This window comes from Zonotrichia albicollis, chromosome 1 (genome assembly GCF_047830755.1).
Source record: "Zonotrichia albicollis isolate bZonAlb1 chromosome 1, bZonAlb1.hap1, whole genome shotgun sequence".
In the NCBI taxonomy this organism is placed as follows: domain Eukaryota; kingdom Metazoa; phylum Chordata; class Aves; order Passeriformes; family Passerellidae; genus Zonotrichia; species Zonotrichia albicollis.
Window position 1 is genome coordinate 27,271,100 of NC_133819.1, and position 27,896 is coordinate 27,298,995.

General features: G+C 36.4%; 1 protein-coding gene across 6 annotated transcripts in view; it reads left to right on the forward strand.

Moving 5' to 3' along the window:
* Positions 1-27,896, forward strand: part of PHF14 (PHD finger protein 14) — a 159,915-nt gene that overhangs the window by 6,658 nt on the left and 125,361 nt on the right. For all 6 annotated transcript variants that reach the window (XM_074536606.1, XM_074536600.1, XM_074536610.1 and 3 more), the window contains exons 3-6: positions 6,084-6,730; positions 10,913-11,057; positions 20,373-20,532; positions 25,949-26,060. In XM_074536606.1, coding sequence (XP_074392707.1) covers positions 6,084-6,730; positions 10,913-11,057; positions 20,373-20,532; positions 25,949-26,060 — 1,064 coding nt within the window. The remainder of the gene's footprint in view (positions 1-6,083; positions 6,731-10,912; positions 11,058-20,372; positions 20,533-25,948; positions 26,061-27,896) is intronic.

Here is a 27,896-nt window from a genome sequence, read left to right on the forward strand (position 1 = left end):
CCTGGAAATTGTGGGGTGTCATTTTTAAAATTCTAAAATGGTCCTGCAAAAAACTCTGGGAGGATTTTGTTTGTTGACTCATGTAGTGATTTCAGTAGGTTTACCCTGAAGTCTTGTGCCTCATACATGTTATATACAAGACTCCACAGCTGTGCAGAGTGTTTCTTTATTACACTTCTTTTTTTGCATGTTAGTTCTGTAGCATAATGTTCTGTTCTTTTCAGGATTATCCTCTTTAGATTTGAGTGCCACCTGCTGTTGTGCTTAGTACAGCCAAAGATACAAGGTATAGAGGAATAAATGATGTCTTTCTCCCAAATGTTATCTCTCCTATTTGTCCTCAGTGGAACTCTGTATTCTTCACTATTTGATGGTGTATCTAGCCCCATCTTTCACTTAGAGTAGCTTTCCTTCTCTCCTATAGGGAATGACATGATATGGTTGCCAATTTGAAAGAGCCATTCTTTAAGCATTTCTTTCAAGGAGAAAATTGTATACTGCAGCCTCTTCCTCAGTAAAAGTGCAGCTGATAGGAGAAGACCTGCAAAAATTGCTGTTATCACAGAATAGCTCTTTCTAGAAAAGCACCTATCACAGTGGATACATTCAGATCAAGGAGAGATATCTCTTACTATAGATATCTCTGGTGTGTCTATGAATGTATAAAGGAGAGTAGAAAGCAAAATGTGCAGGCAGAGGGCAAGAGAAATTGAAGGAGAGAAGTGAGTGAAATAGTGCTTATTTGCTCTCTGCTTTAAATTATTGCATTGTGTATTGTTGATGTACATGAATCAATGTTAGTAAATTAGAGGGCTGTTAGAGGTCAAACTCTACCAAGCTATTCCCTCCAAAACAAAATGAAAGCTTAAATTGGCAAGAAATTTAAGACTATTTAGAAATGCATCAGCACAGTTAAAGCATCAAAACAAATGTCTGTCATAGATTTACAGTGGGGAAATAATGAAAGCTAAGTTAAAAATTTCAGTTAATTTTAACGTGACAAAATTTTGTATTACCTTATTTACAGTAAGACAAATAGTGCACGTAGGCACTTGGCACCTGTGAAATGAGATACAAAATACACTGTGCTTTGGGCATGCAATCTGTGATATGTCTAGTATGAGAGTATAGCTTTAGGAGTTACTGAAAAAATGTTTATGGGAACTGACAAGTATCATAAAATTTTAGAATTGTGTACTCTGGAAAAGACTTTTTGAGGTAGAGTCGAACCATTACCCTAGCACTGCCAAGCCCACAACTAAATCATGTCCCTAAGTGCCACATCTACACATCTTTTAAACATTTCCAGGGTGGTGACTCAGCTATTTCCCTGAGGAGCAGCCTTTTCTGTGAAGTTTTTCCTAATAACCAACCTAATCCACCCCTGTTGCCACTTGAAGCTGTTTCATCTTGTTCCGTCATTTGTTACATGGGAGGAGAGACTGATACACCTCTTGCTATGCCTTCTGTTCAGGTGCTTGTAGAGAATGATAAGGTCTTTCTTGAGCCTCCTTTTTGCCAGACTTCTGCTCTAGACCTTTCACCAGCTCCAGTGTCCTGCTCTGGACACACTCCAGCATGTCAGTGTCTTTCTTGAATTGAGGAGCTCAGAACTGGACACACAACTGGATTTGAGTGTGGCCCCACCAGTCGGAGTAAAGGGGACAGCAGCTGCCCTGGTCCAACTTACTTCACTATTGCTGGTACAGACTAGGATGCCACTGGCCTTCTTGGGCACGTGCTGGGTCTTGTTTAGCCAAATGTCAACCAGTACCCACCATGCTTTTCCACTGAGCTGCTTTCCAGCCCCTCTGCCCCAGTCTGTTGTGCTCTGTCATCTTCATGGCATTCAAGATGATGTGCTTCCATGACTTTCCAGGGTCAGGCTGGCAGGAGACTGGAGTTCCCTGGATACTCCTTCTGACCCTCCTTGCAGATGGGTATCATGTTTTTTTTTATTTTAAACTTCTAATCATGTGGAACCTCCCTGGTTAGCCAGGATTGCTGGTAAATGATTGAATGTTGCTTATTTGGGCCCACGGATGTGTGTGCATCTGAGAGATGTAGCAGATCACTGACCATTTCCCCTTGGGTTGTGTGCTTCATTGTGCTCCCTGTGTCTGTCTTCTAGTTTAGGGGGATGCATATGCAGAGAACAATGAGTCTTGCTGTTAAAGACTGAGGCAAAGATGGCATTAAGTAGCTCAGCCTTTTCCTCGTCCATTGACGCTGCTTTCTTCCTCATTCAGTAAAAGGTGGAGATTGTCTTTAGTCTTAATTTTGTTGATTATGTATTTATTATCTTTTGTAGCAGTCATCAGATTAAGTTCTAATTGGTCTTTGGCCCTTCTAATTTTTTCACTGAAAATAGTATTTCTCTCTCACATCATTCCTGTAGTCCTCTTGGGTTGCCTGCCCCTTCTTCCAAAAGAGCCAAATTCTCCTTGTTCTTCTGAGTTCCAGTCAAAGCTCTCAGCTCTCTGTTCAGGCACATCAGTCTTCCTCACTGCTGGCTTATATTTCAGTGCATAGGAATGGCTTGCTCCTGTGCTTTCAAGATTTCCTTGAAGAATGTCCAGCCTTCCTGGACTGCCTCCCAAGAGACTATGCTGACCAAGCCTCTCAACAGGGCATCATCTCTCTGAAAGTCCAGGATAGAAGTTCTGCTGACCCCTTGCTTGCTTCTCTGAGAACTGAAAATTATCATTTCAAGTTCACTCTGCTCAGAACACCCTCCAGTCATCACATCACCCACAAGGCCTTCTCTGATCACAAGTAACAGGTCCTGTGGGCAGTCTTTGCTAGTAGGCTCCCTCATTGTCTATGTTGGGCAGTTACCTTCCACACGCTCCAGGAATGTTCTAGACCAGTTCCTCTCTGCTGTATTGTGTTTTCAGCAGACATCTGCTAATTTTAAGTCCACTGTGAGAATGAGGGTTAGTGGTTGTGAGACTATGGACTGCTTATAGACTATTTTGCTTTCCTCTTCATCCTGGCTGGGGTGTATTTAACAGACTCCCACCAGTATTGCCTTGTTGGACTTTCCTGAGTCTTGCCCTTAAACAGCCATATTGTTCTTACACTCTAGACAATCAAAACACTCCCTAACATATAGGGCTACCCCCACCACATCTCCTTCCTTGCCTGTTCCTTCTGAAGGGTTTATAGCCATCCAGTGCAGCACTATGGCTGTCCATGTTATCTCATCTCTACTGCGTGGCAGCTATGTCATAGGTTTACTGGTGCTCAGTGGCTTTCTGCTCCTCCTGTTTGTTACCTATGCTGAGTATGTTGGTGTAGAGGCACTTCAGCTGGGCTATTGATCTCTCCAGCTTTTTGGGGGAACAAGCTCTAAGTCTTACCATGATCATTTTCAATCATTTTCAATCTATGTTTTCTAACTTGTAATAACCCTTGTGTCTTTACTGCTGGAGGGATCTCCATTCCCTACCTCCACTGAGGTGACAGACCATGCTAGACCTTTCTAGCATGTTGTTCCCCAAGCAGTGGTGTGCTGTCCCCTCTAGGGAACTTGGATTTATTCCTTTCCCCCTTCAAATCTAATGCAGCCTTTCAGTGCGCCCTGTTAACTATGCAAGGATCCTTTTCCCCCTCTTTGTATCTGGTGTGCCCTGTGTGCAAGCCTGGTATCCTATAAACTAACCCATGATCAAAAAGCCATTAAAGATGATCTGAGTCAACCCCCTGCCTTGGTCAGAAACTTACTTCACTGACCAGATTGTTTAAAGCCCCATCCCATGTGGCCTTGAATATTTTCAATGATGGGACACCTACAACTTCCCTGGACAACCTGTTCCAGTGTGTCACCATGCACATTGAAAAGTTTCTTGTGTCCAATCTAAACCCTACCCTCTTTCAGTTTAAAACTGGTTCCCCTTTTACTGTCACCACAGGCCTTAGTAAAAAATCTCTCTCATAACCTCTGTTTTCCCTGGAGCCTTCTCTTCTCCATGCTGAGCCACACCAATTCTTTGAGCCTGTCTTCATGGAGTGTTGTAGCCTTCTCACCATTTTTGTGGTGTTTCTGTGGAGGTACTCTCTCTTAATGAGGAAAGGCAGAGAGAACTAGGCCTGTTCATCCCTAAAAAGAGACAACTGAGGGAGGACCTCATCCATGTCTTGTCAGTGTCTGAATGGAGGGGGTTGAGGATTTGCCAGGCTCTTTTGAGTGCCAAGCAATAGGACAAGAGGCAATGGGCAGAAACTGATCCATAGGAAGTTCCACTTGAATCTGAAGAAAAACTTCTTTAGTGTGCAGGTGGCTGGGCACTGGGCAGATTGCCCAGGGATGTGCAGTTTTCCTCACTAGAGATACTCAAGAACACTCTGCATGCCATTCTGGCCAATGTGCTCTGGGATGACCTACTGTGGTCCCTTCCAGCCTTATCCTCTGATTCTGTAGCCAAATAAATTATTGTAACTTGAAAACAGTTATTTTGGATTGGCTTTTAGTTAATACTGGTTTTATATCTTGTGTATGCCCGATTCGTGTTCTACTCTTTCAAAACTTCACTTAATTATCTTGTACTTTGATTACTGCAATTAAGGCTAATAGGTATGGAGAAATGACTGAGTTATGTTTTTCTCAAAGACTGTGGAAAAAATTTGTGTTTTTTCTGGATCTCTAAATGTTAGAACAAATGTTGGAAACTTCTAGTTTTTAGTAGTTTGTAAGGGGATGGATAGTTTTGTTGTCCTGATCAGTAATAGTCGCACTTAGGGCTTTTTTTTTTTTTTTTTTTTTTTTTTTTTTTTTTTTTTTGTCAGTGGTTATATAATCTCCTCACTGAATACTTCCACATGCAGGTATATGCATAAGAAGGCAAAACTGACCATTATATTGAAGTAACAACTGGCTAATCATTAGCAATGTTCTTTGGGGTGGAAAAAAATGACATAGGAAATGGCACACTGTGCACACCTACCTCAGTGTCTGTTTATTTGAATTTATACAGAGCTGAGTGTATAGAGAAATTATCTGTGTAAGGTGATCCTTAGTGGTGGAGATTTTTTGGATTGCAACTAAAGAAATTAGGTTTGTTTGGTTTTTTTAAATTTGTGAGTATCGACATGTTCCATCTTTGCGTCTGCATGACAGTGGATCAAGAACTCAGTGCTGGCTTTGAGCAAACTGAAAACTGTAGCCACTGCCTAATGGATCTCTGCATTGGATCAAGAAACTATATTTTCTTTTTAAAATTTAAAAATAATATATTTTGAGTTTTCCTTCATTAAAACAATACTATGAATGAAAAACAGTAGATTAAGATGAGAGATAGCAAGGTAGATGCTGTTTATAATGTTTAACAAGTTCACATGTAGTTTTTCAATATTTTTTACGTATGCTTTATAGTGAAAAATGTCTCTTTTTTTATAGAAATAATTTTCTCTGTTCTTTTCTGTTGCTCATGTTGGCATGTGTGAATAAATGAAAGAGTGAGTACATGCAGAGTAGTACCGTATGGGTAGTGTAAGGTTAGTGCATTGTAGTGCAGCTGCAATGTTGAGCGAGGCATAGTTTATGTGGGATTAATAAGTGAACTAACCGTAAAAATGAAAAGAGCCCTCGAACCCAGAAAAACAAAGATGTATTAAAAATGAAGGTATGGGATTATCCATATTATTATTAGAACTAGCTATGTAAATTCTTCATTTTGTAATTTCAAACCTCTTCTATTGGATAGCTGTTTTATTTTGAAGATGTAGAAAACACCTCCAGAAATTAAAACTGGAATGTTCTTTCTTTAAGATGTGACTTCACATGGAAATTACTGCTACTGCTTTTTGTTAATATGAGCTACAGTTCAAAGGAACATACAATGCTCATTTAATAAGTTCTACCATCTTTTTTTTTTTACATCTTAAAGTGCACACATGTTTAACAGATTCTCAACATAGCACTCGAAATAGCAATATTTGGACATCAGCTGAAAAAATAGGTGGAATACCTTATGAGGGAGGAACATGCATCATTCTTTTGTTTAACAACTTGCTTCAAGAGATTTTATTTTTGGGGGTTCATTTGTGTCGGAACTTTTTTTAAATTTTCATATGCTCAACAGATTCTGAAGGAAGTGGTCATGGGAGTGAAGATGCATCTAAGGACAGTGGTGAAGGTTCCTGTACTGAATCAGAAGAAAATATCTTGGAGGAGGAACCGGCAGAAGAGAAAGTAGAAGAGCAACAGCCGAAAGCCTCCACTGAAGAAGTGCCAACAACAGACAAAGAGGTAATTAAAACTGAAAAGAAAGAGCAGGAAGATGAAGAAGAAAAGCCAAAAAAGAAGAAAGAGAAGGAGAAAGCAGCTGAACCCGATCCTGTGGCTGATGAGCAAACAAATGAACCAAAAAAATGGAATTTGCGCAGGAACCGACCGCTGCTGGATTTTGTATCGATGGAAGAGCTGAATGATATGGATGACTACGACAGCGAAGATGACAATGACTGGCGGCCTACTGCTGGGAAAAGAAAAGGAAAGAACGCTCTGAAAAAAGAGGGGAGTGATGGAGATAACGAAGATGATGAAGATGACGGGAGTGGAAGTGATGAGGATGACAATGATGAGGAAGCTAATGAGGAAGATAATAGCAGCACGGCTAGTGATGGAGGATCCAAGAAGAAGAAGAGTAAAGTTCTTAACAGGAATAATGCAGATGATGAGGAATTGACAAATGATAGCCTGGCTCTTTCACAAAGCAAGAGTAATGAGGTAGTGCAACCAACTTTCTATAATATATCTGTTGACAAATGGAAACTACTCCCCAGTAGCTATTCTGTTAATATTAAAAGTTAAACTGATTAGCTGGACTTGTGTTCACACAATAATAAGTGAATAATAAGTGAAGCAGGAAAGATTATGCTAAATAGGCACTGCATATTAAATAACCTTGCTTGGACCATTTGACCAATCTAATGCCACTAAAGTCAGTAGTGGGACTTCTCTTGGCTTTACAGAGATTGGATTAGTACTAAAACAAATAGGAGGTCCAGTATGCAAACCAACATATGTTAGCAAGTATTCTAGTTCTGTTTTTAGTATAAGTGTTGTATATGAAAGTTAACAGCATCTGTGACATAATCATAAAATAGATGAATGAGGCATTTTTCTTTGCGACAAACATCAAAGTCTGAACAAAGTTCACTTATGGAAGAATGCACACTAGGTTTAAAATCAAATAGAATAATTACAATAATTTATGTTAGATTTGCTCATAATAGTGACAAATGAACTAATTTCTTGCCATAATAAAGCATTTGGGTACTAGGATTATTATATTAAATATTTTCTGATTGCAGAATGTGAATATTATATATATGTTTAATAAAGTAACCTTTTTTTCCCTATGCACAATTACAGTTGCCCTGAAGATTGTGCCTGTGGAAAAATTAAGATACCAGGTTGTCACTGTGGCTGACTTCATGTTCTGCAATACCAAAATTCTGAACAAAATAAAAAGAATTGTTATAAAATCTGTAATCAGTTTTTGGGATATGATCACAATGTCAACATAACCTTTGAGAAATGGTAGTGATATATTATTAAAAGTTCTGCTGTTCCCTTTAAACTTTATTTTAATGTGTAAAATGACAGGGAACTAAACAGTATTTGGATTTGGTCAATTTTAGATAATTTGATAGGTATTATATATATATATATATATATTTATATATTATTGCTAGTGAGCTGTGCTGTTTTAGCTATTAGTAGTAATTGGGATTGAAAAAAAGCATGATTTGTTTGATTTTTTTTTTTTATTTTTTAAACTTTTTGTATAGGCATCTTCTTTCCTTATCTTCTTTCCTTCTTTCCTTAGGCTCTGTAATTCTCTCATTATTTCCTCCATTTTCTTGGCTCAGGAGCTGAAAGTACTCTACAATACTAATGATCAGAACTTGTAACAGAGAGAGGCAGTTTTCTTTTAGAGTTGCTTCCCATATCAAAATGGAGATGTGCAACTACATTTTTAGTGATATATTCTTCAGTTTAATTTCCATTGGCTTGGAAAAGCAGACCTGTTTCAGAAACCCAGAGTTGCCTCTGATGTATCTTCCTTGAAGCTTCTTAGTAGATGCATGGATATCATATTCTGTTCATGCTTTAGATTTAGAACAGTGTCAGAATATAAAATCAAAGTTGAAATTTTGAAGTTCAGATTATAGTTTTGTAACTGATAATTTATCTTTTTTGCATGTTAAGTGCTGTACTGTGTATGTCTAGGTCTTTATCAAGAAGTTTTGCAAAAGTATCTCAAGTCTGAATTATAGACTGGAAGGTTCAGATTTCTGATACTCAATATACTGTGTTGTAACAGTATACTTTCCACTGATACAATATTTCAAAGTAGTAAAAATGGAAAAGAGTAAAAAACATCTTGTCTAGCAGATATAGCTATCAAAGTCTCATCACACTGCAGAAACTGAGTTTTTAGAAAACTGAGTTCTTAGATGGTCAAATCCATAATAAATTTAGGAAAGAATGTCCAGGTAATTAGTTCTGAACATATTTTTGTGTCCTTTATATGCATTCTTCCTTTCTTTCCTTGGCTTATTTTTGGAGGATGGAAACTGGGGAGGGTGTTGGGGAGGAGTTGTTCTTGTTCTCCTGATATTTTGATTTGTTTACATATTACAAGAGTATTTTGATTTTAATGTGCCGTAATTAAATACTACACACTTTTCTATTGTATTATGCACATAATATGAACTTAGCTTTCTTTCCTGAGGTCAAGCATCATTAGGAGTTAAATGGTGCTTTTCTGTTTTTATAATTAGAACCTCTTCATAGGACTTTTCTATTCTCAGTGAGGTGGTGATTGTATTTTTAATTTTTTTCCCTTTAAAGTTAAAAGTCTATGGGCATATAGCTTGAAATGCTCACTTCATTAATACCATAGAAATGGGAGTTACATAGCGATCCAGCTGAAATAATTTCTGCCACTTCAGTAGGGAACAGGACTTGCTCAGAAGTTGAAGCAGTTACTGTTATATGTAAAAGTTTCCATGTTTTGGATGAGTCTCAGGTGCTTGCATAGACTAAAAGCAGAGGAGAGCAGCACACTTTGCAGATCACTCCCTCTCCCTGCCTGCATGAAAAAATAATCTGCTCAGCTGGTTTCTTTGACCTGGTAGCTGTCTTCCCATGAGGTGAACCTTAATGGCTGGGGATCCTAACATTAGAACAAAAATTTGATGCCCTTTCATCATTGCTTTTTTGTTTAGGTTTTTTGGTCCATGTTTTTTCGCCCATGTTCTCACTGCCAATACAGCTGGTGTTATTTCAGTGTTTTTACAATGCATTGCTGTTTCTTAATTTAAAGTAATACTTTGGTTTTCTTTTTTTTTAATTACCAGACCTTGGGCTTCTATAACAGTAGAGATTACCAGTGTCTTTTAAACTTCTCTCAGTGAAGCCAAATAACAGTTTAAATCAAAGTTACTCTCAGAAAAAGGTGATCTGAGTTGTGACATGCGTCAGAGAAATCTGTGCCATGGTACAGTTAATCTGCAAAAGTTAGGGACATGCACTGCCATTTTCCCATCTGTAATGTGAGTGGTAAGCTGAGCATGGGTATTTTGGGTACTGATGGGCTGCAGTAATGTCCAGGCTTATTTCTTTCCTCAAAATGCTTTGAGGAGGATGTTGGAAGAGATGCTTTTCCAACAGTCTGGGCTCCATATCAGAGAATCTTCTGTTTTTCACAATTAGTTGCCTTCCTGTGAGCAATGTGACTCTGTGGATGTTCTTTTCTACTTATACATGAGCTCCCGTTCCCTTAGGCATAGTGTTGGTGCTGTATTTTATAAATGGTGAGTTGGAAACAGGAAAAAAAATGTTTGAGAGGGCATCTTTCACCCTGATTTTTTTTTTAGATGCCACAGCAGTTGTGGAGTATTTTCACACATTTTGAATGTGTGAAAACTCATTCAAACTCTCAGCCTCTGCTTTGAAACTATTACTCTTTCTTTGTACCACAGTGGTTATTCTTCACTATTGTGCTTATTTTTGTACTTTCTTATATGCCTTCATATTAACAATAAAGGTAGTTTAAGCTCAAGTATAAAAATAAATGAATATGTATGGAGGCCATGAAACTGCAGTAGAGACAGTGGCCCTGTCTCACAATGGTAATAGTAAGAAGACAGTGTTTATTAAGAAAACTAATTTTACATAAAACTTTGGCTTATGAAGCACTTCTCCATGTTTTTTTAGAAAAATTCGCCATGAAAACCCACAATCTATTTAAGAGCTGTGGTTCATATTGTAGGTTGCCAGAACAGGGCAAATCCTTGCTCCTGTATATGTAATCAGAAGAACGTATAGTTTTAACAAATTATTGTATGGTTTTGCACATATATGCATAAATTTGCATTAGAACAAAACCATACAGAGTCAATAATTTGTTATATTTTGTAAGTGAAAATGTGGCAGGTTTGCATTAGCTGTGTGTTCTTGGATTTTTAAGATCCATGGGATTTTTTTAAATTTTAAGAAGATGAGGCAACTTTTCTGAATGTTGGAACTTTGGCCTTTTTTAAAATTTTGATTTTAAATGGCTTCTTAGATATTCCATTTTGTAGACTATAAATGGTTCAAAGACATACATTTCTGTCTTGAGGATTCTGTATTGAGGTTTCTGTCTTGACTCTCCTCTGAGCTCTAGATCTTAACAGGTCTATAGGTTGCATTTGACATCCATGCATCCCAGCTCTTGTATTTGTGGAGGAACTGTTTGAGCATTTTGACAGCAAAGAAGCTTCCAGCCTTTGAAAATGATGTTCCATGGTTTTTTGATTGTTGTTCAAAAATTGAGCAAATAACAGCTCTTCTGCTTGCTTTAAATAAAATTGAAATTCCTGACATAACCCATGTGTCTCCATTTTTCAATATCAGGACTCATTGATCCTTGAGAAGTCTCAAAATTGGAGTTCCCAGAAAATGGACCATATTTTGATTTGCTGCGTTTGTCTTGGAGATAACAGTGAAGATGCTGATGAAATAATCCAGTGTGACAACTGTGGAATAACAGTGCATGAAGGTAATACAACCCCTCATTGTTGTTGCAGAAGGAAAGCATTTGCTTTGCTTTTAATGAAATTTTGACTTACTTTCTTCAGACAACACCTTTCAATGCTGGGGGGTATTTTTTTGTAATACTGCATTGATTTTTTTAGTGGTGTAACACCCATCTTCTACTTGGCAATGCAAATATAAGAACCTGTGGAATGGGACATAGTCTACAGATGCTGACACAGTGAATGACAGTGTGCAAATATTGGAGCTATATACACTGTATTTTAGGATATTCTGTTAATGTGTTTTGTCTTACCTGTTTCAGTGTATTAATTTGACAGCATAATGATTACAAAAGGTAATGAGAATAGGAGGCCTCCTTAATGGAAAGGTTATTTCACCTATATTTTTGCTATACCAAAATGGCTGAGAGGAAGGGAGGAAGAGTATTCTCCATGGCATGCATTTATAAGTCAAAACAGCTAGTCTTCAACTTCCTCATAATTTCCACTGACATTATAAAACAGGAGAATTTTGAAGTTAGAACATACTCAAGGTGTTGTTTTGCTAATTCCTTCAAAATCTGGACCATGCGTGTGTAATAAATATAGGTGATCTGGTTTTACAGAAATACTTTAGAATAATAATTTAGGTGAATGTATGGAATTTTAACAGTTTTATGTGTATTGTGTGCTGTTGCTCTTTGTCTTGAGGTTGGAAGGTAGGGGAGATACTAACACAGAGAGGCACACCTTTTTTGTTAAAAAGCAAACCCTTTTTTCTCCATTAATCAAGTCGGGACTTTTTTCCTCATATCCTGTACATTTCAGGCCTTCACCCCTTTTTTTAAGTTTTCCTAGGAAAATGAGATTAAACGACTTCAATTCCTGAAATAAAAAGAAAATAGGCTTTTATTTTTCTGAAGCATACAAGGCATTTATTTAATCTGACTCCCTTAAATTTAATTTTTTTTTATCCTTTTTAGAATGTCTTTCTAGGTAGGAAGTGGTTTTATAAATCCCATACTCACACTTCAGTTTTCTCATACAAGATAGAAAACTGTTTGAGAACAGTAGCTGGCATGCATTGAGATGTATTTCAGTTCTTTGGTTGACATCACTTAGGAAACCGAGGATGGAATTTCTGTCCTGTTGTTCACATGCCCTACATTGTGTGTCTGTGTGTGCTTCTAGCTCTGGAACCTGTTGTGGTCTTTTGAAGAGCTAATCCATCCTGTCAGTGTTACTTAGAAAGCAGTTGACACCTAATTTATGATGAGCTGGATCACACTCCAAGTGCCTTTGAGGGCATTTATCAGGTCTTAGTGCCTTCTAGAAGTGTTAAGCTCTTAAATTTATGTGTCCTGCAGAATTCCTTCTTCTGTATCCATGAAGTTTTTTGAAAGTAATACGTAGAATATATTTGATTTGAGATACCGTAACTATCTAAAAGTTAGTTTTATAGAATCTTGATAGATCTTATTTTTCCCCTAGCACTGTCTAATATTAACTCACAGGGAACAAAAAGGGGATCTTTTGCTGATAGTTATAAATGCATCCTTGAGAGTTCCCCAAACATTACATCCAGTCTATACATCCAAACTCTAAAGCTCTGGAGCTCCCTGAAAATTTTTCCATAAGATTTATTAAAAGATTGTAATAATTACTAAAGTAAATAATTATTGTGATAGAAAAATGATCCTTTGCCACTTTAGAATGAAATGATGGCAATTTTTTGTTTTTATTCAAGAGGAGTACTTTAAAAATCTCCAAAAGATCACGTCCTCATTTTACTTAGTTTACTAAACTTCTGTCCCTACAAAAGTAAGATTATAGCTGGCTTTCCTCTAGAGGAAAGTAGCCCCATAGTTCAAAAGTCATTAGAATTTTAGTAGTTCAAAATCTGATTAAAAGTAATTACTGCTATTCTTTTTCCAGTATTCCAGGCAAAGATTCCCTGTGGTCCCACTGATACAGAGAGTGCAATGTGTGTGTTTCTTTGGTTGTCATTGCAACAAAGTAAAATCGATTAATTAAAAATATTTAATTTTAGTTTGTTCTGATAAGTTCTACAGTGTGTACCAGCTAATTGGCTATACATGTTGGTTAATTTTTCACATTTGTGGTCAAATGTTTAGTTAGCTCTTTGCAATTCATTTTAACAATGAATACTTGAAAGTGTATATGAAGCAGTTGTGAAGTTCTGTTTGAATAGGTGAAGTCTTAGAGAAAAATAAGCGAGCTGTATATGTGAAAGTAATTGATGACTGTGATATAAATGTAAATTTCCACAGCAACAATTTGAAGCTGAGCAGTTTGGAGTTTTACTTGACACTTTATTTGTGTGTTTCATTGCTATATATGTATGAATATAGTTTCAATAGAAATGGACAGTTATTTTGCCGTGTTTTTCTGTATTTGAATATTTTTTAAAGATAAGTAAGGGCAAGTGCTATTTTAAATCTGAGCTTCTTTCAGTAATTTTTTAAATACTTGCTTGCAGCAAATAAGAATATTACTGTTGTGTTTAAACCCCTGCCAACCACCAAGCCCAATACGGCCACTTCCTCATTTCCCTGCTGGCAGGATCAGAAGATAATGTGAAGGGTAAAAGCTGGAAAATTTGTGAGTTGAGTTAAAGACAGTTTAATAGAGAAAGCAAAAACCATGCACACAAGCAAAGCAAAACAAGGAATTAATTCACTGCATCCCATGGGCAGGCAGGCGTTCAGCCATCTCCAAGAGAGCAGGGCTTCATCGCATGTAACGATTGCCTGGGAAGACGAACTCCATCACCCTAAACATCCTCCCTTTCCTCCCTTTTCCCCTCACTTTGTATATACTGAGCATGATGTCACATGGTCTGGAGTATCACTGTGGTCACTTGGGGTCACCTGTCCTGGCTGTGTTTCCTCCCATCCTGTCATGGACCCCCAACGTCTTTGCTGGTGTGGCAGTAGGGGAAATAGAGGAGGCTTTGGCTCTTGTGCACATCCTGCTCAGCAATAACAAAAGCATCTCTGCATTATCATCACTGTGTTCAGCACAAATCCAAAACATAACCACATGTTTGCTGCTGTGAAGAAGATTAATTCCACTCCAGCCAAAACCAGATCAGTTATTAAAAAAAAATGGAACCTTTGAAGCTTTAGTTTGATCCAGTGACCTTATATATACACATACGTTCAATGACTTGGAGATTTCTGCACTCCTGCTCAGTGGTCACTGACTGACTATTTTCTTCTGAATGCACGAGTAATACATGAAGACAGCCTGTCATTAAGAAGTTGGAGTCAAAACTAAAATGCAATGCAACAGTTACTTTTTGGTTCTGTCTGCCTAATCATTCAATTTTGCTGATTTCCAAAATAAATTGAAAAGTAGTTGAAAAGGTAATTACTATCTGATAATATAAACATGGCTTGCAACTTTGAGAATTTTTTTTAATGTTAATAGAAGCAAGGTTTACTCTTAATAGCATTAGCTTTGATCTGTACTTTGGAAATATATACCCAGATCACAGACATAGACTGTACTTATAGTCCTTTGTATTCTTATATGCAGCTTCTTGGTAGTTTGAAAAATAAGTTCCAGAAATGAGCGAGTGTGTTTTGTAAACACATTGAAATCCAAGAATTTGGTTTTATTTTTTCCTTTAGTAGGTATATTGCTGTGGCTGCAGGTATCATGCTGTGTCCAGAAATTTGTTAAAATATTTGAGCTTTTGAATTTTTCAGGGCACAGTATTGAAGGAAGAATCTCCTATTTATGAGTTGGATAGAAATCAATGTAGTGCTGTTTACCTGTACTTAGGAAGAGAAATATGCCAATTTCCTGCAATCTGATTTATTCCAAAATGCCCAAAGCAAGCTGGTGGAATACCACCAGGGTTTTCTTCATAGTTTTTATGTGCAATTTCAAGTTGTGTTATGAATGAGCCTGTTTTCTCTTCTTCTCTATAGCATGGTAAATAATTATGTCCTTTCACACCCTACTGGTGTCCCACCCCATCCCATAATGATGGTGTTGACAATTTGTTGTTCTTCCCCTGAAAACCTTATTTTCTCCTTCTTCTTGTTGACTACTATTTTCTTCACTGGGAGGGGGTCCTACATGCTTGACTTACGCCTTGGTGCTCTGTTCAAGTGAAAATTTCTGTCCACAGAACCTTTCTGGTTGACTGAGAGAGGTTTTTCTATGACAGCCTCCTCAGTTTTAAAGTGAAGTTATTCATTAGCTGAGAAAATACTCCTCTGAGTCAAACCTACGTCTTCTGGACACCAGGGCTCCCTCCTGGGTATTTGATGCTACCACCTTTTCCTTTTGAGGGCCTGGTGCAGCAGCTACCTGTTGAGTTGTGACTTGTATTCCTGTTGGATTGCTTGCTTGCATTAATGAGCTCTTACATAGGGTCTTCCATGGAAAAAGAGGGATGATAGCACCTCTGGGAACATGTGTCAAAGCTCACATGGAGAGAGCAACATGGCCAAGAGATAGAGGGGAGTTTTCATTGAGACCTAAAGTCATGGACCTTTAATAAACCTTTACTTGACTTGCTGACAAGTTCTGAGATTGTGAGAAATTCAGTTTACTTTCTAATACAGCTGTTTACTCTGTGAGGTTCATATCACTTGCATGGCCTCCGTCACTTGTCCAAAAGCTGTCTTTGCACTGCAGACATGTGTCCAAAAATCTGTGGTTAGTGGAGTAAATAACTGGTTTGAATTGTAACTGCCTTTAAAACTGCACAAGTAGCATATGTGTAATACTAATTTCATACCCACTCGTACACAATGCATTCATCTGTTAGTTTTAAAAGCCTGTAATTAATTAATAAGTCCATCAATTAAAAATGTGTTCTCATTTCACACATCAGCCTATCACTGTCACATCTTCCCTCTCCCCCCACACAAAAACGAGAAAAAAAATAATTCGCACTGAATTTGTATAGTTGCTTTTCAGAATTTTACTTCTGTATGAAGATAATTGTCATTTCTTTTTATAGAAGTCTTCTTTAGACACCAATCTGTCATTTTGGATAAACGCATTTGTGCTAAGATCTTGTAATAACAGGACACCTCCAACTGTGTTGTCAGTTTTTTTGACATCTTGATTGCAGTGTGTCTGAAGATGTCTGGCATACATCGTAGCATGTGCCACAAGTGTAGGTAGCATGCTTGCCAGTTGTTGTCCTTGGGTTAGTTGCTGTGAGTTAAATGAGAAAAGTTCTAAATTTTTTGAGCAGTTTCTTTTCCATCTCCTATTTTTGTTTCTTACTGTACTTTGATGTGTGTGTCAGAGACTAAAAATTCTCTTGCTAAAAGCGAGTGTAGTTGCCATATGCTCTACAGTGTAGTAAAACATTTCTGCATTTTAATTTTGCCCCTTACTGTGGTCTGCTGCTGTCTGGTATGAAAATCCATTTTTCAAAATCACATACTTTAGTACTCTCCATTTACTAAATAAAAATATTGTTCTGAATTTATGATGCGTGAAATTATTAATATATTTATTTTGTACTGTTGGTCCAATTAAATTTTGAATGAAACATATTTTGAATACTGTGATCTCACAACATTTAATTCTGCAAACGTAGGGTTTACCATAGAGTTTGTGTTTCAGAGTATATCTAGATGTAGTTGGTGTATATCCTTCTTGGCAAAAAAATTACCTTCCCAGAGAAACAGAGGACCAGCTGCAGCCACAAAAAGAACTAGGTCTCTATTTGTTTTTCTCTCAGTGGTATAAATTTCAGAACAATTGTTTTATTTAATGGTATTATTTTGGAGTGTGTGCAATTTCTTTTTATTGACAATCACATGAAAATATAAGCTATTGGCAGAGTAAAATGACATCAAAATTAGGGAATAAAAAGGTCTGTTTTCTGTATCTAATGACATACATTCAACAGACAACTTGGCTGTAATTGTAATATATAGATGGCATTAATGGAACTCTAGTAAGTGGTGTGAAAATTTTACCTTCTTGAATTTCATGTGTTTGAATTCATAGGTTAGTATTACACTAAACTGGTTTTACTGTTTAGTGTTAATGGTGTTCAAAGACGTGTCAGAAATGGATTTACGATACAAAAATCTAAGAGTATGCAGGCATGAGGATTTATTGAACTTAAGTTCAAAAGGAGCTTGTAGGGGTGTTCTGCAGATCCAGACTTCAGAATTTTTGTGAATGTTAAGGAAAGGCAGCATGCATTTTAAGCAAAGTTTTTAAAAGTTACTTCATTTTCTTCAGCATATTTTCCAGTCAAAGGGGCAGCTGGTTGACTTAATGCCAAATAGGTCAGAGGTGCAGTGATAATACTCGGAACCAAGAATGTCCTTTACAGATTCTGTATCCTTCCCCCTGTTGTCCTTTCATGCCTGAAGTAGTCACACTGTCTGTACAATTGCGTTACTTTTAGAGGGAGCCTAGAGATTACCTCCTGATTATTTTACTAAGCAAGCTCTTGGGTTGCTTTCTGTTCCAACACCAGCAATTCCCAATAATTCATTCAGAATCATTGGACTGATCAATTTTAAATTGATCTTCAGTATAGGGTGGAATGATTTACCAAGTAGCAGCTTTGTATTTGCATATCTATGCATTTTGAAGTCATGAAAATAATACTTTGTAAAATTTTTGTTAATAGGAACAAAATAATTTTTCCAGCATGGCAAAATAAAGCAGGTAGTAGTAAGTTGAACCTTTGTTGTACTCAGCATTTTAAGGATTCTAAAATGATAAATTTAATTTATATTTATATTCATGATTTATTTAGACTTTAGAGTATACTGAAATTGGCTCTTATCAGAAGTCACTCAAGAACAATTACACAGTATCTTTTGTGAAACCTAGTTTCAGAGCCAACAAAGTTTTGTTTTGCAGGTTTTGAATTGTTTGATTCAGCAGCTTTATTTGGCAGCATACACCAGGTCAGCAACAGTCTTACATGCTAGATTTCCTTTCCTTCAGCTTTGTGGTGGACCAGATTGTTTTGATGTTTTTATCAGCAATGACTAATGGTTATCTAGTTTGTTTTCTCCAGCTAAAGACCACCCCTTTTAGTTGTAGCAATGTGGTGTTTAGCTTTTACTAAATGCCAGGTAGGTAAAAGAGTAAATGTCTCCTTATCTGTCAGAGATCCAAAACTCTTTAAAGCTGACACTAAGATTTATATACAAATTGGGGCAAAAAAATTTGGTTAAAAAGATGGACTTTTTTTTCCCCCCCACTTTAAAAAATGAAATGTGTTTATATTGTTATAGAAATAACGTTTAATGCCAGCACATGTGATAAGGATCTAAATAATTGCAGCACATTTATGTCATTTTCTAGGAGGAAGGATAAAAACGATCAGGTATAAATGACTGATAAGTATTATAAAGCAACCATTTCAGAATGAAGGTAAGACAGTTTGGGGAGGTCATCATTCTAATTTTAGTAGACTGATGGCACTTAGGCTAGAAAAGCAAATCTAACTACTGTCAATTGGTGAAGAAGCATCAGCGTTTGAAAGAAACTGATTTTATTTTGCCATGTGGATTGAGGACAGAATTGCTTCATCTGTAATGTTAAGAAATTTTTAGTGAGTACTTTTAAGAAAATGTTAAAATGTTTTGAAGTCTAAAGGAATTACTAATAGGTTCATTAGCTCTATGATATCAATGGACCATGTGTTTGTACATTAGTGTTATTGCTGAAAAGGAGATTTGCTGGCATCTATTCCAAATTGTGTTATTAGAATTAAAAAAAATACTTGGTGAAATGTTGCTTTAAGCTGATACCACATTATAAGGAAGATGGAGTGACTCTATGCATGAGCTATATGATCTTGTATATCCTTAATGAAATTTGTCTGTGAATGCACTTCTGCACATGACTTGTCCTTTCATTCTAGGGCACTTTTTATTATGAAAAGAAACATTCTGTCATCTTATTTTAATTCTTATTGATGAGGCTTATCCTGTAATGGAAGACTATGTTTCTTAAGTGGTTCCTGCAGTGTTGCTTATTTCCTGAATGTGGTTGCAGTATATTATGCAGACCTCTGTTTCTGTTGCAAGGGGAGTTGGAACACTGTTGCTATTTTATTACAGCCAGTGGGTAATGAAACAAAGAAAAAATCATGTTGCTATTTAATTGCACAATTGAGTAATTTTACTGCTTTGAAAGCACAAATTTTGACTTGATTGCTGCATTTGATAAATAGCTGAATGTAATTTTTTAGTAAAGTCTTCACTGTATTTTAAGTGTTGACAATTAGATATTTTTTCTCTTATTGAATAGCAGCTAAATGTTCAAAATGTGGGATATGAAAAAACAGTTTTGTGGTGATTAGCTTTAGTATATTTTTGTCATTTGTAGTAGTACTAATACAACTTTTGCACTTGTGCAAAATTTAAGTAACAAATCACTTTACAGAATCTGTTTTCCTAAATTTGTGGTAATTGAGCGTGCAGAGGTGCCTAAGCAGTCATGAAGAATACCCTAGTTGTACTGAAGAGGAATGGAGAAAGTGAATGATTGAACATAGCTATAATTTAAAACCAGGTATAAATGAGAGTGCTTAAAAAAATATATATATTTCATCAATCACCATTGTGGTGTCTCAGAATTGTAAGTTTGTACTCCACAAACTATACTCTGGTTTTGAAGTTGCACAAGGGGTCTTAAGGTCAGTTCTACAATTCATAAAGTAGGTAAATAGTCTTTATTTCATGTGTATATTCTTTTGTAGTTGATTTACGTGCTGAATGCAAAGTGGAAAAGTGGAATGTATATTTTTGACTGGATTCTACTGACATAATGAACGTCTAGAAGAAAATCCAAGCGCTCTTCCTTCCCTCCAAAAAATGTTCATTTTCAGGGACAAGAGCTTGTTGCTTTTTTATTGAAATATATTTCTTTACTCAAAAAATGCATTGAGTTTTTTAAAAATCTTTAGTTGCTTCAAGACTTGTTTTCTTACTTTTCTTCCTAATGAATATTCTGTAAGAACACAAAGTGTAGCTAGAAGAATAAAGTGAAACAATCTTCTTTCTTCTTGTTTTTTTAGTTGTAATCTAATAAAGTCATATGAAACAGGTGTCTTTTTAATGTAAAGGAAAATGTAAAATTTTTAATGTAAAGTAAAATGTAAAATCACTTTAAAATGTAAATTTTGCTCTAACCATAACAATTTCAAAAGCAATTGTAAACTTTCTTGAGTATCTCAGTATTTCTCTTGAATTGTTCCCCCGAATCTGTATATGTGTATGTTTCCCTCTGAAGTTATAAGTGGCAAGTGGCTGCTTCTGCAATTGTCTCTTCTTGTATTGATCTTCCATTTGTTCTGTGTGTAGGTTGCTATGGGGTTGATGGAGAGAGTGACTCTATCATGAGTTCAGCTTCAGAAAATTCCACAGAGCCTTGGTTTTGTGATGCGTGCAAATGTGGTGTCACACCTAGCTGTGAATTGTGTCCCAACCAGGATGGCATCTTCAAGGAGACTGATGCAGGCAGGTAAGACTGAATAAATGATGTTTTGAATTTGGTGTCATCTAACCCTTAAAAGATTGAGTTTTTTCCTATACCTTGTAGAGACTCTGCTCATCCTACTTTCAAGTAGGATGTAAATGGGAGAAAAACTGCATGTTTTTATTTTAGTAGAGCAAAGGACTGGATCAGTAATGCCAGGCAATGAGAAAAAGTAGCATAGCAAAATTATATTGAGGATGTGCTAAAGGTATTCAGACAGATCTTGTATATTATGATTATTTAAAATTATAAAGATTTTATTCTTGATTTTCAAGAATATTCTTTACTTCTTTTTAGGATTGAATTCATGTCTAATTTGAGAATAAGCAGATTAATTCTCATGATATCTTCAGTTCCTGTCACATTTGAAAATAAGATATATATATTAATGATAACTAAGTATCTGTACTAAAGGCAAAAGCTGCATTATCAGTGCTGGCTGATTTATGCTTAGTGTTGCTTGGTTTTGCGCATGGTTTCATGGGTGTGGGTTTTTAGTTTTTTTTTTTGGTTTTTTGTTTTTGGTTTGCTTTGGTTGGTTTTTTTTCAATAGACCATGAAAATTAAGATTTTTTTTCCAAACACTTTATGGTTGTATAAATTGTGTGTGTGGGGTAAAAAGCAAAGTTTTCAGGTGCTGGGCTTTTCATAAGCTTATAAACATAAAAAGTTACACAAATGAGTCAAGGTTTGTAGTGAAAAATTTTGAACCTTGGAGGTATTAGTGCTTTTTTAATGCTTTTAAAAAAGCAATAAAAAAGGTTTTAGGGTTCAGATCCTTGTTTCTGGTCTGTAGTAGGTTTAAGAATGTATGTGCATCTTCCTTATAGAGCCTTTACACAACTAAGCAAATTGTGCTTTTCCAGTTGTTTTCTGTTTTGATAATAATGCTTCTGTAGGCAAGAAAATTACTCTTAAAGACTATAAGTCAATTGTGTAACAGGAAATGTGAGACTTGATATCACCTGACAAATTTTATTTCAGCCTTTTTATTCCTGTATTCTACAAACAATTAAAGCCCTATAAATATAGCTTTCCATGCTATCCTAGTAAAAATTATAAGTCAGCATTTTAATAATTGCCTAATTTTTTTCTTGTGAAGGGGTGGTATGCTTTTAGTTAACCTGAAATATTTTCTTTGTTACATTGGTTGTCTGTGCAGAAGCACTTGCCTGCCTTGGTGACAGTGGGCGTTATCACAATATTTTATTATTGTTATTGTATCTTTATTTGTTGGATAATATGATATTGCTATCCTGGATAAGTTTATTCTCCCAGAGGAAAAGGTTATATACTAGAAAAAAACAAATATAATTTGCTAATTACTAGTTGAAATGTGAAAATTCCTGTGCTCTCTTTTTATTATTTATTTATAAATTTGGATTCTCAAGGGTAGGGGGGCACTATAGACTAGGGGTGGGGTCTTGGGGCAGTGTCTATTATGTTTCCATTATACTCAGTTAACTGTAATCCAGTTCAGTGCTATTCTTGATGTGTTAGCTTGAAGGCACTGCTGAGTATCAGATTCCTTTACCTCACATTGCTCTTCATCCCCTTACCACCTTTTAAACATAAATTCTCCATAAGCATCAGTGCTCAAAATAACACAAACCAAACCTAGTCAGTTTCTCTTAATAATTGAATTGGAATAATTTCTGTCTTTTTACATGAAAGATGAAGAATTAGAATAATGAGGTGCCTAATTTCTCAGCAGAAGTCTTTTCACATTAATCTCTCAGTTTCACAAGTATAAATGTGAATGTATGAAATTTTACTTCTCAAAATGCTATTATCCAAAAATATAAATTCTGTCCTTGTTTCAGTGTGGAGTTTTTCTTCCTTCCTAATCAACATCTGTCATCATTGCTCCAAGCTAAATGGATGGTAAAGTAACAAGGAAGATTATTCTTCTTTGATTACCCAATTTGTCTTAATTACAAGCTTCTAAAACATGTGCAGCTAAATAAATGAGCAGGAAAATATTTAGAACTGGTATTAAAAGCAGCTGAAGCTGCTTCAGCTGTGAACTTGACTGACTTGTGTATGTTTTTTATTAAAGATTCAGGTCTGAGTTCACATATAGGTGGTTAAAGAAATGAGGCACTTGTGTGCCAATCACACAGAAATGGCAGTTTAAATCTGTAGTGCTGCAATACTTGGGTGACATGTACTAAAACATTTTGAGAAGGTCAGTATGAAGCAAGCAGCCAGCTGTTGGGTTTATCATAGATAAACTCCTACAGAGTGCAGCAGCATTAAATACACCAGTGGAGCATGAAAAAACTGTGCAAATTAAATTGAGAAAGCAGCTGCTTGTAGATGTGTATCTTTATATTGAACTTCAGAGAGTATGTTTAGTAGACTGTATTAAAACTTACTATCAAAAATCTCCAACCAGAACCTTGGATTTTTGTTAAGAATAATAATTGTGGGAGATATAGAACTTCTGTTTATAAAGATTTATTCTGTGTTACACACCTTAATTTAAAGGAAGAGTATAGAAAAGAAGCTGTACAGAATTCAGATGTTCTTATTTACAAACAAGAAGTCTGTTTATCTCAAGGTGCAGGTCTCATTCTGTGTGTTATATTTTGCTTTTTTTAAAAAATTTCCTTTTAAAAGCAAGTACAATGTGCTCGTGCCAATGAGGTATTTATTTTAGTAAATCATAATGTTTACCAAAATGTGCATTTAAGCACATACATAGGCATTTTTTAGTAGAGGAACATTTCATAAAAGTATGGTAGTGATTTAGGCCAAGCTGTTGCCCCTCCTGGATACAGCATGGAAGGGCAGAGGTGGTACCTGGTGCTCCATTGCTCCCCTGCAGGGATAGGTTGTGCCCCCACTGGTTTTCTGGGGAGTCAGACAGAAGATGTGCTTTTTATCTACTAGTGATAAGAATCTGATATTTTACATGTAACATATTAAGTTAGAGGTTTGTGCTGGCATGCTGGAGTGTTTCTGCTGTAATAAAACCACTGATAAGGTTTTCTCCCTTTCTGAGCAGCAAGAAGTTTGGCAGAACACTTGAGTGTCTCAGCTTGTTCTCTGGCAGCTAGCAGGCTGCCATATTTGTACTAGATTGTTTAAACACAAGGTTGTAACTCATCTTTAAGTTTTTTTTGCTTCTTCCTATGGTAACAGTGCTGTGATCAAATAATTTTGTGGATGTGAAGAACACTAATAAAATTTGTGGAGGCAAAACAATGCAGTTCTTGCATATAAATGTGTATTTGGGATATACATAATTCTAATTGTTTTAAGTTTATATGTTTTAAGGCAGTTTACTACTTAGTATCCCAAATGTGAGTGATTTAACCACAGGATAAATACTTGTTTTTAAAAACACAAGTTAAAAGAATCTTGTCAGATATGACACAATGGATCAGTCAGTGTTGAGGCTTGTTAGATTTCCTGGGAAATTTCTTACAGAGTGAAGCAATTTAATGGCTTTTAAGTAGTTTCCTACTGTTACCGGGTTTTTCTATTATCCAGTTAATATCTTGGACTGTTTTGGGGGAAAATGGTAAGTAAAGTCTATTCACCAGTTTTGTGCATTGAAAGATCATAGTTTTCTTTTGTAAAGACAGAAATATAAATGTATTTTTGAGCTTGCTCCTGAACCTTTCACGTTTTGCTTTTTTTGGAATTTCTGATGGGATATATGATTCATAAATAACATGAAAATTAATTAATCTGAGTGTGATAAAGTCCAGCATTGTAGGTCTAAGGGTCATTGATGAGAAGTGTGCTGCTTAGGGCTACATGGAGCTCCTGAATTGTATAACCGTAAACTTCAGTATTTCTCTCCTCTGTAAACAGCTAGTTAATAACAGTTGCTGTTTTACGTGCACTTGAACCCAGGATGTTATTGCTGAATAATTCAGTATAACTGAATTTTTTAAATTGACATACAAATGAAAGAGGAGGGAGAAGAGATAGGCTAAACAGTGGTAGAAGATTGGGAAAAAGAGCGCAGCAGCATGGGTGCAGATTTTAGCAGGTGTTAACAGTTCTGTACTGAATCCCTGTAAGAGAGACAAGGGAAGAAGTGTTTCTCACATCATCATGAGTCTTCTTGAATACAGGGAGTAGATTCTATTATTTGATTAGAACAGAAGAGAGTTTTAGTCTTCACTAGTGTTACATTTACTGTTAAACAGTAATGACTGGGAAGATTGTAAAGTGCTGAATTAACACAATTGCTGAGGCTATTTCAGCTCAGTTATGTCTGAAGTCTCTAGTTGTATTATATATCATGTGGGACTTTATAGGTTCAGAGTGTTAGCTACAATGTCTACAATTGAAAGGCCATTTTCTTGCATATCTTAAAATAACAAAAAAATAGCAATCTTGACTGTCTATTACAGTTTTTTCCCACCTGATGCAATGAGTAGCAAATACTTCCTGAATTTTGATAAAACAGTAAGATTATTTGCAGTAGTTTGTCTCAGTTAATTTGAGTCATGCATGCTGTGCAGAACAGATTTTGAGTTTGTCGCTAACTGATGGTTTGTGACAGTAGGAGCTGCATCTTTTAAAAAGTGTTCATTACAAAAACAATGGAAGAAGAAGACTAAGAGGAAAATTTGTCTTCTGCTGCAAGGCTGTTTTTGAGTAGCTGAGAGCTTCAGGAGGTAAAGAAGATGCCTGTCAAGAGCAGTCTTGAGGCTAAGTGTTTACCATTGTGTGGCATTTGATTACTATACTCTGAGGTCCAGATTCATTTTCTGCCACTCAGGGCTGAAGATTTAGACCTCCTACTCCCTAGTTTTTTATGGCCAGTGAAAAAGGGAACAACTAAGTGCATTTATCTGAGTTTCAGCTAGACCTTTCTGTTATACTACTCAGATGTGTTTATTCCTGAATGCAAGTCTTCTCGATGTTGCTTAAAACTAGTTTGTTTTGGTGAAACTAACAAGTGCAACAAACAGTGAAAAGTGTATTCTAAGTGCTTCATGGCTATATGCTCAGAGCTTTGTGTTGCTGTGACTACCTGTATAATTTTCTTTGTTCCCTTCCTACCCCCTGCCACATTATGGAAATATCTGCCTTAGCTTTGTAAGTAATATCAAAATCTTAATACACCTTTCATGTTCCTTGAAAAGTTTGTGGAGCCCTTGGGAGAGCCATCAGAATGTAAAGGTGGTGGTAGCCCAGCCCTTGATCGAGACAGGCAGAGTAATCCCAATGCCTTTGAGAGGCCTTACTCCATGGTTCATTGTCTGAGCTCCTGAATTCCAAATAGGCACTCCATCCCTGCTTTTAATCTACTTTCCTTCAAGTGTTTCAGCTAGCATCTGCAACATTTACAAAGCACTTTGAAATCTGAAAATGGTGAGTATAATATAGGATCAAAATGTTGGTAACAGTAACCTAATTTTGTCCGCTGTTTTAGGTGGGTCCACATTGTTTGTGCCCTCTATGTTCCAGGAGTGGCATTTGGAGATATTGACAAGCTGAGGCCAGTAACACTAACAGAAATGAATTATTCCAAGTATGGTGCAAAGGTAAGTTTAGAAGAGATGTAGTGGCAAAAGTAGCTATATTTTATGTTTTTGCATGTAATAGAATAAAATGCATCTTCCCAACTTTATTTTTCTTTTTTTGTAGCATTTTTGTAGTGTGGTTAAGGACTAAAAATGAGATAAAATTTATTAAATGGTTGTTATACCTACAGCCTACCTGCTCTTCCCTCCATCTTTCTATCTGTTCCATTCTCCATAATTTCTGTCACTGTTTTTGCCCAGTTTCCCTGATTTTTTACAGAGGTGCTAATTTCTTTTGAAGTCAGTGGCAAATTGACAAAATGTGAATGGAAAGCGAGGAGGATTCATAAGATGAGAAGTGGGAGGTTAAGTTGGTTAAGAAAGGGGCAGATGTACTTCAGTAAGAATGACTTTAGAGTTTATATGTAAGCCAGTATGCATACAACAGGCTATTCCAAAGCAGTGTTTACCAAAATCCACAGCAGCACAGGACCCTCAACTTGAACTGATACATGGTTCTAAAGTTAAAATTGTTTTACATGTAAGTGTTTTCAGTCCAGATCAAAAGAAGTAATGAACAAGCCATACAGAAAATCATTGTGGTGGGCAGAGGACATCACTCCTTAGTTTGCTAAATACTGTTTGTCTGGCTAATGGAGACAGTGTGGAGAAGCCATGTCTGTCAGGCCAATGTGAGGAAATGTGGTTGGTTCTGAGTCTGCAGCTCTAAAGCTTCGTTTCTGCCAAGTCACTTTTGTTTTCTTGATTTTTTTCTACTTGTTAAATAGAACACTAAATGAAAATATGTAGTGCAGCTTTAAAAATGGATACAATATATAACATAGACTAAAACACTTTGGATTGCCCGTGTACAATGCATCTGTATCAGGAGCCTGGGCCTGCTGAGGCATTTAGCTTTGTTTAGAAATGTTTGTAAAAGGTTGGGGCAAGCGTGCCAGACTCTGCAAATTGTTGTTGAAATGAATGATACTCTTTTTTTTTTAATAAGTGATGTATAGGATCAGGGAAAAGAATTTGGGCATCATGTCTTGCTGTGAATAAGGTGAAAGTGACCTGTACAGGTGAAGAAGACTCATTACTGTTGGAAAGCTGTAAATCTTGTTTGCTATATTAAGTGTGGAAGTTACAGCTCATTTTGCTACATTCTCCCTTCAAAACCAGCATAATATAATAGGTTTTCTCATTTAATTTCTTATCTGTTAGATGTTGCAGCTGCACAGCTAAAGGGTGCCTTTCTGGTATAGCATATGTGATGTTTTGAGATTCTTCAGTCACTGAGTTTTCCTTGCCATTTCATTCTGTTGTTTAACTTTCTGCATGGAGATATTTTCTCTAGGTGATAGACAGCTTTGCTCTCTATTCAGCAAGTAGAAGTCTAGGAAATGCATGCCTGTATAATTTTAGATCATCTTTATGGACCGGATAGCAGCACTGCTCAAGCAGGGTGTGTTCCCATTTCTTGCTTATCTGCTCATTTCTCTAGATTGCTGGCACAGGGATTTGGTCAGAAATTGTGGAGAAAGACACCGAGGAATTGATCTGACTGAAAAACAAGTTAATTGTTTTTTTCCAGGTTGCATTTGGGGATGTCAGTTGGTTGTTTTTCAAGTGATTGTGCCTAGAATGCACATATCTGAAGCCACGCTTGCTTAATTAAGTGAATCACATCCATCCTTACTGATATTTATGATTTTTGAGTATTTTTTTCTGCACTGTCACTTATTTACATCTCTGTCATTGCTTATCAAAGGACATGTACATAATTATCTATGGTTTCCAGTCATTCAGAGCACTGCTCTTTTATTTTTGTTTGTCCTCAGAACTCATGGAACATTT